Genomic DNA, 17956 nt, shown 5'->3' with positions numbered 1-17956 from the left:
GACTTAAAATAGGGCAAGTGTCTCCAGGTGGTGTAATTATGCCAAGTATTTACATAAAGCAGGAATATAAGATACAGAGCATATTAATACAGTCTTACACACCCTATAAAATTAGGTTAAAAAATACATGTGGTGTATAATGTTTAATTATATATGTCTCGAGTCAGACCATTAATTTTTTAAAATATATTTTTATTGATTTCAGAGAGGAAGGGAGAGAGAGATAGAAACATCAATGATGAGAGAGAATCATTGACCGGCTGCCTCCTGCACGCCCCCTACTGGGGATCGAGCCTGCAACTCAGGCATGTGCCCTTGACTGGAATCAAACCCAGACCATTCAGTCCTCAGGCTGATGCTCTATCCATTGAGCAAAATCGGCTAGGGCTGGGCCATTAATTTAAAAAAAAAAGAAATTCTATTTTAATGAGCATAGTAGAAATACAACTTATATTACTTTTTTTCTGATTACTAAAATATTTTATTACTAAAATATATTACAAATATATTTTCCACTGATCTGAACAAAAAAATAGGTATACTTGTAATTCATTCACACAGGATGGCTATTGTTGTGTTACCTGTTGTCAAGATTTATGTTACATTTTAAATATATACATTATTAAAGAAGAAATAACTCTCATTATTGGATCATCCAAATAGTCAATTTCCATCTAACACCATGCTTTTTCATATTTAAATTGTTGGTGAACTACAAAAATGTGGGGAGAGAGGAGAATTACTCACAGAATGTACCTTTTGAGACAGCTTAATGACAAAGTAAATGAATACATGGCTTAAACATTAACACAGCAAAAATGCTATTACCACAAATTTGTACATAAATTCCATAAAAATTAGGATACTAGTAAGATTAATTATTAATTTAACATTGAACATGGACTGAAATGACTGACCTAGCTCAGTAATCTATCAGTTCCTATGTGCCTGTTCTCCAAAAGAACTCTCTAAACCAGCACTGTCCAACAGGACTTTCTGCAATGATGGAAATGTCCTGACTTGTCCAGTAAGATAACCAGTAACCACACATGGCTAATGAGCATTGGGAATGTGTCAAATGCAACAGAAAAACAGAATCTCAAATTTTATTTAAAGAATTAATTTCTATTTAATAGCCACAAGAGGCTAGCTACTTATCCAGATATCACAGCTCTAAGTCCTGCCTCTTATGTCATTTTTATAGTCTTCCATTCACCTAAATGTAGACAATTTAGGCTTTAGTTCTCACCCTAGATCAGTGGTTCTCAACCTTCCTAATGCAGTGACCCTTTAATACAGTTCCTCATGTTGTGGTGACCCCCAACCATAAAATTATTTTCGTTGCTACTTCATAACTGTAATTTAAGACCATCGGAAAACACAGATATTTACATTATGGTTCATAACAGTAACAAAATTACAGTTATGAAGTAGCAAAGAAAATAATTTTATGGTTGGGGGTCACCACAACATGAGGAACTGTATTAAAGGGTCGCGGCATTAGGAAGGTTGAGAACCACTGCCCTAGATCTACATTTCTGTCCTTCTGGCCTCAAATTTTCTTCCTGAGCTGTTGCATAGCTAGCTGATTTCAGCAAAGCTGCTGGCCACTGCTGCTCAGCTCACATACACTGGCTGGCAGAGCACTGGTCTCTTTCCACTTGCCCATGATGAGAAGTGGGATACAAATGCTTTTTTAAAAAAAGTAGATAACCAAAAGTCCTGTAAGGCTTATTAGACACTAGACTTACCCAAAGGGAAGAGATTAAATCCAGTGATTTAACAAAAGCCACTTCTGAACCTAAAATTCTGTTATTCCAAACCCCAAATTCCAGGTAGACAGACAAATGACAATTTCCAAAATTATATGGTACTTACCAAATAATCCCAGTACCCTAAACCTCACAGAAATCAACTCCCAAATCAAAGCATCCCAAAGGCATTATTAAGAATAACAGACACAGCCAATCCTCTGAGTTATTGAGCAAAAGGGTAGCTTTCTCTTAAGAAGGAAATTTCAATACTAAAAGTATTATTTTCACAAATTTTTGTCATTCATAGAAACTTAAGTCACACGTATTTTTATGCAAAATAGTGGAGTATGTCTTGCCCTCCTTATTACATCCTCAAACCTGTTCTGACTTCGATTTCAAATGGATATCCACTTCCTGTGATTTGCCAGACTTTATACTTACAATAGGTATCATATTAATAGATATAACAGATATTATATTAATAGATATACTAGTTTTAAATGTAGTATTTAACTGATATAGGAAGATGAAGTAAAATACAATAAGAAAACAAAACTTTACAGAAGGATAACAAAGTAGATTCAATGGGTATCGGACAAAAGTGAGTGCAGCTCAACAAAGACTTACTGGTTTAGCACGACATCAAGAATAAATGATGTTCCAAAGGCATCAACCTGGAAGCTTGCCTGGTCAACATGAGTCAACTGCAATATTAAAAAGATAAAAGGTGTTTATTATTCAGCATAGCAAAGAGACGATAAGCATTTCTTATGATCACTTAAAAAAAGTGTATGGCATCATTAATTTAGAAAAACAATTCAACATGGACATTAAATAAAAACACAGTAAAATGTGCACCTTCTTAGAAGCCAAGCATTCACCAGTCCACCTAACCAAGGAGGGCCAGTGCCCTACCTTTCCGCCTTATCTCAAGTAGCTACGCATTTCATTTCCAAGAAGACTGAACTTTCTTCAGTTTATTCTATATTAAATGGCTGGCTCCTTTAAAATTAAGCCTTGTACATTAAAAAATAGAGCAAAATATGTTCAAGAGTAAGATAATATGGTGAATATGATCTAAAAATACTTTTCATCCTGTCACAAATACCAATTTTAAAAATATTTCAGTTCTAATTATCCAGAGGGGGGGGGGGAAAGCATTATCCAGAGAAATAAATAAATAAATAATAAATAAATAAATTAATAAATAAATTCTTTCCATTCTAATTAACCAAACATAATTTCATAGAGGTTTCCCTATCTTCCTAAGAGCAAAACTGAACCTCTGCACATCTACTGCAAATATTGACTATCAAAATTTTCTTGGAAAAATGAAATCACTAGAAATAGTGAAACCACACCATTCTTGGAACTCCCAGAGAAAATCACAAGGGATTCTAAACTAAACAATATAGAGAGTTACCAAGAACATAATATCAACATGTTGAATAATCATGTGCAGTAACTGAAAAAAGGGAGGAAGCAAAACTGCTCCTTCTGTTTGACTCCCCCAATACTAAGAATACCTATATCTTAGTAGGACTGTGAATTTTTGAATTTTTTATTTGTATGTTTCTATAGTATCCAAAATTCCTAAAATAAACGTGTGTAATTCGTGCAGTGAGAAAACGCAAACGCTATTTTAGAGATAAAAACCATCTGAGCAACTGCACTCATGTAGCACATGAAACAGATGGTGAACCAGTGCATCTTAGGAAGGAACATCCTAGGATTCTGTGGGGCATGCAGGACACCTGAACCACCCCTGGGATTGTCACACACAGTAAGCTATGGCATTAGGTGCAAGGAGAGCACTTAGTGATAATAAAGCTTTTCAGAAAGAAATGATAACTTTTCTGTTTCAAATTATTTAAAAGTAGTGGGGGGAGGAACAATGTAATAGCTCAATTTCAAACATATTCCAATCCTCATGAAACCCCAAGGATGAAGAACTATCTGGTTACCTTTCAGCCTCACTAACTTCATTAACCCTTCATTCTTCCCAATAACACTGAGCTATCATCGAAATCTCACCTCTTTTTTATTTTTATGGCCATTCTGGGAGCCACACCGTATTCTTTATTTCCACATCTGCCACAGATCATACCTTCCTCGCTCTTTTAAAAATTTAACTCCTTACCAAAATCCCAAATGTAAGCCCCAGATTTTCTACTATATCAAATATAAATCTTCTCTCCCTGGATATCAAGATCTTTCACAATCACCTCCCCAACCCCAGATATAATGGCACCCAAGTTCTCAAGAATCCACCCACACCCCCTTCACTCTGTTCTCTTTTCTGCTTTTTAATTTCACAAGCGAGATATGTTCCAACTTTTTATGTGACTGTCACATAAAAAGTATGTCCACTGAGTACTTTTCTGAACCAGGCCCTGAGGTAGTGATCTCTGCCAATGTCATTTCCCCAAAATGGCCCTATCCATCCTTCAAGACTTAGATCAAGTTCCTCCTTGTATTAGTCTGCCAAGGGCTACCATAACAGAGGACCATAGACTAGGAGGCTTACACAACAGAAATTTACTTTCTCAGAGTTCTGGAGGCTGTGATAACCTGGTTATTATTTAACAGAAAAGGAGGAAAGGGAAGACTAGGTATAGGCATTTGTACAGCTTTGTCAAAAAGCCGCATTTAACACTCTCCAAATCTGTTCCCCACTGATCGATGGGGTAGGGACTGGACTAAGGCAGCTTAGCCACATGCCCAGTAAGGTCTGAGTGATGTGAGAAGGTGCCTACCTGTCTGCTCATCGAAACACCTGAAAGCCAGTCAGTGGCCAAGATGGGTGTGATCACTGCAAGAGTGCAAAACCTGCGTATTTAAACTTCCAAATAAGGGAAGTTTCTCTCTCTCTCTCTCTCTCTCTCTCTCTCTCTCTCTCTCTCTCTCTCTCTCTCTCTCTGTCTCTCTCTCATGCACTGGGTTCCTGACTCCCCTGTGGCAGGAGGGTGGGCTCCCCCTGTGCCCACATGGCACAGGGCCATGTTGGACTCCACACATGGACTAACAGACTTAGCTTGGATGCTGAGCCACACCCGGCTGCAACATGGAACGGAAGCTCTGGATGCTGGCCTTGTTTCTGGCTCTACTGGAACCCAGCTGCACCTTTTCCAAGACTGGCTTAAGGGGCAGGAGACTTTAAGGGAACCTGAGAAATACAACTCTAGGCAAATAAAGTCTGTTTGCACGCGTTTTCTAAGGTATCACAAAAACCTCACTCCCACGGGTGACCGGGAAGTTTAATTCTCTGGTAACAGCTAGAAGTCCAACATCAAAGTGTTGTCCTGAGGGCCCTCTCCTTGGCCTGCAGACAGCCACCTTCCAACTGTGTCCTCACATGACCTTTTCTCTATGTGTGTGCACTCCTGGCATATCTACCTATCTATCGTTCTCTCTCTCTCTCTTTTTCTCTCTCTCAGTGTGTGTGTGTGTGTGTGTGTGTGTGTCTGTGTGTGTGTGTCTGTGTGTGTGTGCGCGCGTGCACGCATGTGCGTCTTTTCTTGTAAGGGCACCAGTCACACTGGATTAGGGCCCGCACTTGTGACCCGAAGAAAAGGCTGCATGCCAAGGAATGCTGTAAGCCTCTAGAAACTGGAAAAAGCAAGGAACGCTTCTCTCCTAGAGCCTCTGGAAGGAGCACAGCCCTGCCAAGACTTTCATCTTAGCCTTGAAGATCCATTTTGGGCTTTTGATCTCCAGACCTTTAAGACAATTATTTTTTGTTGGTTTATTGACAGCATGTTTAACTGCTACTTGCCCTTAAGTACCTCTTTAAAAGCTCTATCTCCATATACAGTCACTTTAGAGGTTAGGGCTTTGACATATACATTTTGGAAGGGACACAGTTCAGTCCAAACACAAAATCATCCCAATGTCTTCCCGCCTCCTTCTCCCCTCCTCCTCAATACCGTTCAGTTTGATATCAGGGCCTCAGTGCTGACCAGCATCAGGTATTCAGTAAGTATTTCCTGACTAATTGATTTGAGTGTTTCCTTTATCAATCACCTGGATAGACAAATGAACAACAATTGAACAGCTATAAATTACTTGCATATAAAATGCAGCCCTTCCATCAGGGTTGTTCTTAATGCCATGTCAATGGATGATGGCTTCCCTTTTGTACGAAAGCTCTTTGAGTTTCCTGAAGTGCTAACTACCATGTTTTGGGAACAGACCGAGGAAAGCGCTGCTTACCAGAATTGATGTCTCAATTAAAATGAACCTCTCACTCTCTCCTCCATTTTTTCTCTGAATTTATTATGGTGAACAGGGCAGAGGCCACATGTTATTCGTCATGGTATCATGATTACAGCTTGAATCAGGGTAACATTACCATTCTTTTTCAGCAAGATTTTTACTGTTTGCATTAATTCTATCTAATTCTTATATTTTCTTATGTTACATCTGGTATTTTATTTTATTGATCTCACCCATGCATATCCTAAAGAGAAATCCATTACTAAACTCAAAAGAAAATCTATTGACAGCAAGTTTAACTGCTGTTTAGTAAAAAAAATTTTACTAATGTAAAAAAAATTTTACATTATTGATAGGAATAGGAATAGGAGTGTAGTAATATAGTTTTCATGTAAAAAAAGGCTTCCTTAGACAGTATTCAGATTGATTCAGTCAACAAACATATTTACTGCTTTAGTAAATGACCCATTTTGGCCACTGTATCTGAAATAATAAATTAAATAGAATTACCCGGAATTCATGTGGTACTAACAATCTAGCTTATTATTCAACACTACTGAAGTGAGCCAGGATGGCCATCAGAAAGTTCATCTTAGACCGTGCCTTTTTAATGTCAGGAAAAGAAAATGAAGGTTTGAGAAGACAGGACTAGTATAATATCAGGATTTTCCTTTGGGGAGGGGTGTCTAACATATATAGCCAAAGAAAAATTCTAGTATTTATTAACTTTAACTTGAAGATTAAAAGCTAAATGTCTCTCAGAAATATTTGAAAAATACAAATTGAAATGCAGTCTCAAATTACTACATAGGCGTGATTTGTTATTTTAAAACTATTCATCAAACACTTCAGTATCATATAATCCTATTGAGAGAACCCCTAGAACGCATATGAAACGGAGGGAAGGAAGCGTGGGCCAATGTCCTTCCAAGGTCACGCTCCTTGGGAGCAGAGCAGGCATGGCGCCTCCCGGCAGGCCTTTTCTCATGCTTCATCCTTGCTTCTATTCTGCAGCTCAGAGGTGCTTGCAGATTTCATGAAAACGCATTTTTAAAGCGCATAAAAAATTAAACAATGAAAAACAATCTTTAGAACTCTGTTTTCATTAAAAAAAAATCAATAATGTCACCACATCTGACACATGTTCTAAGGCCAATTTGATTACCACCTTAGAATGACAAATTATGGTTTAAAATATAAATACAAATCCAATTTTAAAGGAAAAAAACTGCATATTTATGATAAAATGTTTGTGTATTTGTATGTTTTAGGGATTTAGACAAGCAGTGAAACTGATATTGATAAAAGCTGTGAAACAAAAGATTGAGGGGGGAAAATGCAAAAGTATAAAATAACCAGATGGCAAGCAAACTTAATAACTCAATATAATTGCATAAGAATAAATTTTAATTTCAAATTTCAAAAATGAATCATAGAATTTTAGGACCAGAAGAACCTGATATGATCTCCAGATTGAGGCCTGTTTATTATTCATGGCAATAGCTGAAATCTAACTGCGGAGTTAATATAAGCCCCCTGCTCCTTATGTATTTTGCTTCTTGGCAGCTGGTCTTTTTCTCCTCATGTCTTCTAGAACCAATCAGCTGGGGCCAACCTACATACCCCAAAGAGCAAATACAAGCGAACTTTTCAAGACTGCCTTATTCATAACCACTTCTTAAAGCAAAATTGACACTAAAACTTTCATGGTAGAGTCAGAACTTTGACACAAAGATAAGGTAATTTGGTTTTTAATTAAGCCCAATTTGAATAATGAACCAATGAATACCAGTGGGTGGGAGTATTGCCAGTCAAATGCTATTGTGCAACATAGTAACTGAGAAAGTAATGAACATTATTAAAAAGAAGTCTATAAAGAAAGTTACAGAATCTTTAGCTTAGCTATTCTGCATTTTAAATACTTCTTTACCATGTGATTACTTCAACTCAGATTTTTATTTTATTTTTTAATCCTCACCCAAGGATATTTTTTTCATTGATTTTTAGAGAGAGTGGAAGGGAAAGGGAGAGAGAGAAAGAAACATCAATGTGAGAAAGACACATCGATTGGTTGTCTCCCACACTCCCCCAAACAGGGCCAAGGATCAAGTATGCAAATGAGGTATGTGCCCTTGACCAGAATCCTTCAGTCTGAGGGCCAATGCTCTATCCACTGAGCCAATCTGGTCAAGGCTTCTTCAACTTAGTTTTTTTAAAAAAATACAAGTATAATTCCTGATGTCTAATATTGAGTTCAATTTAAAAAATAATATACCAATAATCACTAATATATATTATCCCTCTTTTTCTAGATCAGAAAAGGCAAGGCCAATTGAAAAATCACCATAACCTCACTATAATTACTCCTCTGCCTTTTATAAACTTCTGACCAAAAAAGCTCACAGAGAACAATACCACATATTAAGATTCCTCATTCTAAAATCTGTGTGACCACATCAGCAAGATAGTTTCCCCTGGCTAGTTAAGATATGGAACTAATTTAATGAAGCAGAACTATATTAATTATAATGGCATTTGTTAAAAGAAGATTCGATCCAATAGTTCTACCTAACATATAAATTAGCATGATATATGTATGAAAATTAGTGTTTTTCTATTCATATATCTATACCTATGACTTTCTGTTAAATATCTCTCCCCTTTCCACCTGGACAATTCAATCATGCCTATAGTTTTCATAAGGTGTATCATATATTGCATTAATTTATACATTATCTTTAACCAAACTATTCATAAAATCCAACCATCTGCTTTTAGTACCATAAGAACGAAACTGTCTGGCAGCAGGACATTTTACAATGAAATGAAATAAAACAGAACAAAAAAGCACAGTCTTTAAAAGTCAGACAGAGCTGCGTTTGAATTCTGGGTCTGCCATTTATTAATGGAACAAATTAGGGCAAATTGTTTAATGTCTCTAAACCAAAAGTCCTCATCTCTAAAAGAACAAACATAATAATACACAGTTTGTAGATTTATTGGCATAACTAAAGCACAAGTTACAACCCATTCAACCTTTGTGGAGTGCAGACCATATCTCAGAGGAAACATACTAGGCCCTGGGGATATAAAGAAGAGTTAAACATGGTCCCTGTACCCAGGATATCCACCGTCAAAAAGGGAAGCTGCTGAACAAATTTAAAAGTCCAATAATAGATATACATACAAGATACAACAGCAGCCCGCTACCGTAGGGTGACAGAGTGGAGGGGGCGCCGCTCAGACAAAAATGAAGAGAAAAGCGCTCCAGGCAAAAGGACCAACAAAGGCACACGGATGGGAAATGCCCAGCACACCCAGGGAACTGTAAGAAATGCTGTCTCCCTGAGGCAGAAAGTGTGAGGCATCTACTGTTGGAAAACAGGCTGGAACTACAGATGCCAAATAACTTCTAAGCCAGTGGCTCTCAATCCTGGCTGCACATTAGACTTGCTCGGGAAGCTTGTTAGGAAATACCAATGCTCGGGCCCCAAATGCAAAAATTCTGATTCTTTTAGTCTGGGGTTGATCCTGGGTATCAATTTTTTTTTAAGAGTTACCCATGTGATTCCGAGGGTGGCTAAAGGTTGAGAAGCACTATTATAAACCAATGTAAGAGATGTCCTCTTTAGCCTGAAAATAACAGGAAATGGGTGGATGAAAAGGCCTTTGAGATCATAGATGTCCAATAACCAACAGCTCCCTTCCTTTACTATCATAATTTATGACAAAACATGTTTAATATGAAAACCAATATCTACTTTCTAAATTCCCACATATTTCTTGCAAGTAAAGTCTATGTTCTTTTGACAATTTTACTGCCTGAGTTTTGTTGTTGAGTTCAATCAAATGAATAAAAGTTTTACAAGTTTAAAAAAAAATTTAAAGGAAGGGAAGGGTAAGAGAAAGCCAAAAAGGAGGAAAAGGAATTCCATCTGGTGGCCTCCTCAGATAAATTAAATGAGGCCTCCAGGTTTCCAGAAACATCTCTACAAGCACAGTAGACTCTCAACACACTTTTTTTCTAAATAAGGGGGGGGAAAGGAGCAATAGATTGGAATTCCCAGGATATTTTTTAAAGAGCCACCCATATGAGTCTAACATATAACCAATTCCCATGGCATTCTCCTCTAGTTGAACTAGCTCTCTAATTCAAATTCCAGTGCTTGATCTTGACTTTATTTGATGTAAAAAAATTTTTACAATTGATGTAAACATGTTCAGTTGCTGTGAGCATGCCCTTGTTTGGGGATGTATTACTTCAGTACAGAGATTATGTCATGTAGCTCTCAGAGCCTCAGAACCCTTGGGTAAAGCCATATGTTACACACACACACACACACACACACACACACACACACACACACTCACACGAAGGGCTTTCCTTAGATAAGATGAGCCCTTGAGAGGCATTCCCCGAATTCGCTTTGCTGAGTTTCCAGTTCTGATAGTGTTGAAAGCCCTTGATTCTGATCCCCTGGTAGTTGAGGGCCCTTCTTTCCAGCGGCCTCCGCTCCAAAAGCTGAAGGCAGAAAGACTATCTGACACTGGCACCAGCTCCGATTTTCTCCCCTCCATTCAGGAAGTCAGGCAGCCTCATTACCTATTTATGCTCCAGCTATCTTCTGATAAATCAGTCTCTCCATCATCTTGGCCATTAACCTTCCATTACTAGGCCTTCAATTTAAGGACTGAACAAGAAAGCGCTTACTCACAGAATCCTGAAAGTCAAAGCCTTTAAGATCTTTAGTAGCCTGAGAACAATAAAATATGTAGTCATATTGAGCTGTAATTAAATCTGAATGCAAGGAATCCCAATATTTGGATGCAACAACATCAGCAGACACAATCCCTCAGATGAATCGGCTCTGGGAAACGGATACTCTTCCTGAATGCAAGAAAGGCTCAGGAGAAAGACGAGACCTTTCCCTGGCCCCGCTATTGACCTGATATAGGATTTAGAGTGAAGTTACTAACACTTACTATGGGCTTCATCTTGTTAGTCCCTATATGTAAACTGGAAATAGCATTAAGTATAGGATGCTATGAGAAAAAGACTTTAAAATTGTCTGTTGTCAAAAGTATATGTAAAATCTTGTTGCAAAGAATAATGTAACTATTGAAAGATAAATATAGGACAGGTAAAAAGAGCAGGGGGTTGGGGGAAGAGTACGCAGTTTAGCTATTACATTCTCAAATGAATAACTACTCATTTCAGCTCTAAATCAGATAATTTTAAAAGCAGGCCTGGAAATCAGGATTGTCTCTGCCAGCTGGGTCACAGTCTCTCCTGGAGGCAACATCAAAAATAGGTCAAGTCCAAAGAATAAAAATAAGAATGGCGCGTTCTTCACATTAAGATTCACTTCACCCAGTTCTGTCAGTGGATTTTTATTTGATTGCTTAATTTCATCTTCCTTATGTAAGTATTAGAGGCATCTGACAGTTAAGGCTCACTGCCACTAAATGGCCAACTCCAAGTGTTTGAAGAAAAAAAATTCAGAAATATCACTGAGTAAAATCTCATAATGAACAGTTGGTACATAAGAATTCCATAGAATTTTCTTTGGGAAATAAATTTGCATGGGTAAAAAGGCTTTTTCTCTCCTAAAGACTAAAACTACATAATTCTAGAAGGCTTTCTGCTCACACATATACCATACATATACATACACACATAGATATACAGACCATACATAATAAACTTTAAAAAAGGACCAGATTTGGTAGTATGCTAAGTGAAATAAGCCAATCAGAGAAAGACAAGTATCACATGATCTCACTCATATATGGAATCTAAGGAACAAAATAAAGTGATGAACAAAACAGATCCAGAGACATAGAAGCATGGAACAGACTGTGGAATCTCAGAGGGAAGGTTGGGATGGGTGGATGGGTAGGTGGGAAGAGATCAACCAAAGAACTTGTATGCACATATATATGCATAACCCATGGGCACAGAAAGTAGTGTGGTGAAGGCCTGGCGTTAGGATGTGTGGTGGAGGGGGTCAATGGGGAAAAAAAGGAGATATCTGTAATATTTTCAACAATAAAGTTTTTTTTTTTTTTTAAAAAAAAAGGGCCAGATTTGTTCTATCTCAACTGCCCAAAAGTTTTCCAAGAACACAGTCAAACAAAAATCCAAGTAAAATATTGCAAGAGCAAAGCTCCTGGTAGAAAGGAAGAAAGAAGAAAGAAAGAAGAAAGAAAGAAGAAAGAAAGAAAGAAAGAAAGAAAGAAAGAAAGAAAGAAAGAAAGAAAGAAAAGAAAGAAAGGAGCAGTAAGTCTCTTAACATCAAGGATTTTCAAAAAAATGTTTTTTCACCTCTAATTTAACAGTCACCTATCAAAGGCATTCGTTATTGGGACACAAAATGAGAGCATTCCAGACACACGAACTCCAGCAAAAATGTTTCTTTTTTGTTGTTGTTGCTTTGTTTCCCAAGTGGCTAAAATAAATAAATTGATAGAAAGAACACACACAAACAACACCCAGATCCAAAGTATCACCCACCACCACCACTACCCTTAGGAAATCAAAGAGCTGAGACTTGACCGGATTCAATCATTGCGGGAATTCTTTCAGAAATGAAGGGTCCCTTGTCCACGAAGATCTGGTGCTGAAGCCCTATATCATATCTCACCATAAGTGGTCAAATTCCAAAGCCCTCCGATTGAAACCTGCCCCTCCAGCACTTCCATACACCCGCCCATCCTTCCTAACCCCTTAAGTTCAACCTGAGCCCTCAATTAGGAGATAGATCTGAGGCTTGCCTCCTCTCTCTGCTGGGGAAAGCCTTTTCTTTTCTCAAGAGCCGATGTAATAGTATTGGTTTCTATGTGTCAGGCAGCAAGTCCTTGCTTGGTAACAAGAGTAATGAAAGAATCTCTAAAAATTACTTTTACTTACATCTCTGTTATTTATTGGCGCTAAATACGATTAGCTCCCGCGATAAATAGACCAGTCTTGTCACCTAATGCTTACCACCAAACACTTTCCCTAGTAAAGGGAAGTGCTTTTTAAAAATACACTGACTGTAAATAATCTCTGAAAGCAGGAACTTCTAAGAGCTATTATTATTAGGAGAGACAGAAAATTCAACAAATCATGTCACATTATCTATTGTACATCCAATAGCGCTTGCATGTAAATGTGTGTACGCACAAGTATGTATACATTTTAGCAGAGAAAGCTTGTTGCTGACTGTAACCTGGAAAGTAACTGCTTCTTTAAACACACTGGTGATTCCAACTCGGAAAAGCCTGAATAGAAGGAATAACTGCAGCCCTAAGACAGGGAGATAGGACACAAGTCATCCCTAAAGTGTCTTATAGACCTGCGACAAGCTAACAGGATCTGGTGATGTAAAGTCAGAATCAAATGTAGACTGTCCCTGAGCCCTGAAATATATCTCCATCCAAGAAAAAAAAAACACACATAATTATTTCTAATTATTTTTGTGACTTTGTGTCTGAATGTAAAAAGAAAAGAAAATCCTTAGTCCCACCACTCTTCACTGACATGAACTCAGCTCTTGATAGAAACAATTTCATGTAAAAGGCTGATGGAAAGGATAAGCAAATAGAATCTGTGGCCTCCTCAGGGCATGGTGGTGGGGCTTGGGAGCCACTAGCTAACTTAGAGCCATTCATTCCTCCCTCTGCTTAAACTCTTGGCTTTAACAAAAGAGCGTGCGTGTGGGGGCACTAAACTGTTCTCAATGTTCCAGACATGACCCAGGTTGCTGTGTTGTTGATGTGTTTTGATGTAAAAACACTGAATAAACCAAACTCTTTTGGTGTTGCCTCGGTGAGGGCGGGGGGCAGTGGGACAAATTAGAGCATTTTAATGAGGCCTCCAGGCATCTCACATGCTGGGTTAAAGAAAGGATTCCTAAAAGACATCCTGCTTCTCTTTTATAAAGGAAGGAGGCTGGGCACAGTTACTCTTTCTGTCCATTTTATGATAGTTCCTTACTTCTTGTTGCTCTGAAGCAAATGAATACTTTGAAGTAACATGGAGTTCACATTTCAATTAATTCATTAAACGATACCCTGGGAGAATTTATTCTCTTCTGAGAAGTGTGTAGGTAGTTGCTCTGAACTACCCCCACTGAGTTTCTGGGAAGCTGCCTCCTGGCAAGGAGTCCTGACGAAAACATTCCCGTGATCAGCATCCTCGGCAGACTGCCACCAAGCTGTCCTCTTTGTCCTTGTCTGGCCTTCCCTGCGTGCTCTACCATCTCCATTATACTACCCCGTCCCAAGGCCCCTACCACGTGCACAGGACTCCAGGACAACCACACCTGATGCTGAGAAAGACACAGTATTGCCCACACATATCTACTGTCCAGAAACACAAGTTACCACTATGCAAGGCAGTAATACAATCCAGTGCGACACTCCTTTGTCCTAAAGGAGCTTTCCCCCTCCTTTAGGGAAGCAGTTAAGACTGTGAGCAGTTACTTATTAAAAGCTGCAGAGGGTAGTAAGACTCCAGATTCTAGAGCCAAATTTCCTGTTTCAAATTCTAACCCCATCCCTTCCCAAACTGAATGATCTTGGGCAAGTGGTTAATCTCTCTGTGCCTCAGTTTTCCCATTTAGTAAATGGAACAATCGTACCAACCTCCAAGGATTGCTGGGAAGGCTGAATGCATGTAAAGTAGGCTATTTATTATTGAGCAGCAAATGTCTGAGCATGTGTGAACAGAATTTGGTGTTACATCCAGGAGTCAGAATTGTTCTTGCTTCCCACTTTTCACCTTCTGATGACAATTCCTTTCACTCTCTCTTGGAGGTCCATGCCTCACAGCTATACCACCCTCCAGTCTCAATTCTGCACCAAGTGCCTCTATAGTCCCAACACTTAGCACGTTGGTTGGTACAAAGAATGTGCTCACTTACAAATGTGAAACAAACCTGGCAACTGTTACCTCACAATAATGTGAACAAATTGTAATTACCCAAAAATTGGAAATAGTTCTCAAGAATATAACCATAATAAAGGTTGCTTTCTTTGTGAGTTCTCTAGTAGTTATAGGCACTATCTTTGTTAGACATATAGTATAATCATTACCAGCATATGCATTTCACTGACTCCCCCAAAAAAATTCTAACCTACCCCAACTGGTGTGGCTCAATGGTTGAGCATCCACCTATGAACCAAGAGGTCATTGTTTGATTCCAGGCCTGGGCACATGCCTGGGTTATGGGCTCAATCCCCAGAAGGGGTCGTGCAGGAGGCAGCCAATTGATGATTCTCTCTCATAACTGACATTCCTCTCTCACTTTCTCTCTCCTTTCCTCTCTGAAATCAACATTTTTTTAAAAAAGAAAAAATTATATCCTGTGTTCCAGTGCTCATTGTATTCAACCAACATTTGTTAGTGAGTGTGGTAGTCATTTGGCTCCATAACTTGAAATATGCAATATCTATAGGTCAGATGGAGAAGGTTAGAATTCTGACCTTTGGGAACCTCAATGATTCATTTCCCACCTGTGAGGAAATAAACATATACTCAAAACCATTTTGCAAAAATGATTGTTGAGCCTATTTTCTAAACTCTTGAGACAGTTTGTCAACCCCTATTTGAAGTCTGTCCTAATAATCTTATTTTCCCTCTTAAATAGCTAACAAAACTATCTTAATGCAATGTAGGCCTGTTTGCTCCATTTGGGAAACAGGATATGTTCAAAGATGACTTGGAAGTACTCCTTTCATCTGTAAGGCACAGTAACAATGACTTGCTTCTTTGTAAACTTTATGGCAGGTCAGCACTAAAATTATCTACCAACCACCTGGGATAATACATCCTGCAGAGTGATCCATGGCCGGGTATGTACTAAACATAAAAGAGAAACACATTTAAGTGCACAGGAGTAATTCTGTCTTGCCAAGAAGAATCCAAATGCATTACATTGTGCAAAGTTGGTGGGATGGATTACATTCAGCCATCACAGTGAAAATTTGTATGGTATTCTTTAATGAGATAACACAATCCTTTGAGAACACAGAAGGAAACTGAAAATGCTGCCAGAGGTATGGATAATTCCAAATATCCACCCTCCCCAACCCCCCGCCCACCCCTCCGCCGTGTAGTCTTCAATGATACCTTCTGTCACCCATCTTCTTTGGAGTAGTAGCCTTGTTACTCATTCTTCATAAACAAGCTCTACCTTGGGTCAGGCCATTTTACTGGCTGTTCTCCCATCCGGCAATGCTCTTCCTCAGATATCTGCCTGGTTCACTCCCCACTTCTTTTTTTTTTTTAATTTTTTTAAATCTCTTTATTGATTAAGGTATTACATATGTGTCCTTATTCCCCCATTACCCCCCACCTCCCATTCATGCCCCCACTCCCCTGTTGTCTGTGTCCATTGATTAGGCTTACATGCATGCATATAAGTCCTTTGGTTGATCTCTCCCCCTTACCCCCACCCTCTCCTACCTTCCCTGAGGTTTGACATTCTGATTGATGTTTCTCTGTCTCTGGATCTATTTTTGTTCATCAGTTTATGTTGTTCATTATATTCCACATATGAGATCATGTGATATTTATCTTTCTCTGCCTGGCTTATTTCACTTAGCATAATGCTCACCATCTCCATCCATGTTGTTGTAAATGGTAAGAACTCCTTCTTTTTTACTGCAGCGTAGTATTCCATTGTGTAGCTGTACAACAGTTTTTTAATCCACTCATCTGCTGATGGGCACTTAGGCTGTTTCCAAATCTTAGCTATGGTGAATTGTGCTGCTATGAATATAGGGGTGCATATACCCTTTCTGATTCGTGTTTCTAGTTTCTTGGGATATATTCCTAGAAGTGGGATCACTGGGTCAAATGGGAGTTCCATTTTTAGTTTTTTGAGAAAACTTCATTCTGTTCTCCACAGTGGCTGCACCAGTCTGCATTCCCACCAGCAGTGCACAAGGGTTCCTTTTTCTCCGCATCCTCACCAGCACTTGTCATTTGTTGATTTGTTGATAATAGCCATTCTGACAGGTGTGAGATGGTACCGCATTGTTGTTTTGATTTGCATCTCTCTGATGATTAGTGACTTTGAGCAGGTTTTCATATGTCTTTTGGCCTTCCTTCTGTCTTCTTTCAAAAAATGTCTATTTAGATCTGTTGCCCATTTTTTGATTGGGTTGTTTATCTTCTTTTTGTTAAACTGCATGAGTAAATGTTGGAGATTAAACCCTATCGTTGATATCATTGGCAAATATGTTCTACCATGCAGTGGGATTTCTTGTTGTTTTATTGATGGTCTCCTTTGCTGTGTAAAAGCTTATTATTTTGATGTAGTCCCATTTGTTCATTTTCTCTTTAGTTTCCATTGCCCTAGGAGCAGTATCAGTGAAGAAATTGCTTCGGCATATGTCAGAGATTTTTCTGCCTGTGGATTCCTCTAGTATTTTTATGATTTCCCGTCTTATGTTTAAGTCCTTTATCCATTTTGAGTTTATTTTTGTGTATGGTGTAAGTTGGTGGTCTAGTTTCATTTTTTTGCATGTATCTGTCCAATTTTCCAAACACCATTTATTGAAGAGACTGTCTTGACTCCATTGTATGTTCATGACTCCTTTGTCAAATATTAATTGAGCATAGTGGTTTGGGTCGATATCTGGATTCTCTATTCTATTCCATTGATCTATATGTCTGTTCTTGTGCCAGTACTAGGCAGTTTTGAGAACAGTGGCTTTGTAATACAGCTTGAAATCTGGTATTGAGATCCCACCTACTTTGTTCTTTTCTCAGGATTGCTGTGGCTATTCGAGTTCTTTTTTTATTCCAGATGAATTTTTGGAGAGTTCTTTCTAGGTCTGTGAAATATGCCGTTGGTATTTTAATGGGGAGTGCATTGAATCTATAGATTGCTTTGGGTAGTATGGACATTTTAATGATGTTGATTCTACCAATCCATGAACATGGTATGTTCTTCCATCTGTTTATGTCTTCCTCTATCCCTTTTTTCAGTGTCCTG

At 38.5% G+C, this 17956-nt stretch overlaps 1 protein-coding gene across 28 annotated transcripts in view; it reads right to left on the bottom strand.

Moving 5' to 3' along the window:
- The window catches only part of ADAM22 (ADAM metallopeptidase domain 22), a 190466-nt gene that overhangs the window by 146548 nt on the left and 25962 nt on the right, over positions 1-17956 (bottom strand). For all 28 annotated transcript variants that reach the window (XM_080664405.1, XM_080664411.1, XM_080664395.1 and 25 more), the window contains exon 3: positions 2382-2458. In XM_080664405.1, the coding sequence (XP_080520531.1) occupies positions 2382-2458 (77 nt within the window). The remainder of the gene's footprint in view (positions 1-2381; positions 2459-17956) is intronic.

The sequence above is a fragment of the Plecotus auritus genome (assembly GCF_963455305.1).
Source record: "Plecotus auritus genome assembly, chromosome: 4".
Lineage (NCBI taxonomy): Eukaryota > Metazoa > Chordata > Mammalia > Chiroptera > Vespertilionidae > Plecotus > Plecotus auritus.
Note: the sequence above shows the minus strand (reverse complement) of the source record. Positions and strands in the feature narration are given on the sequence as shown.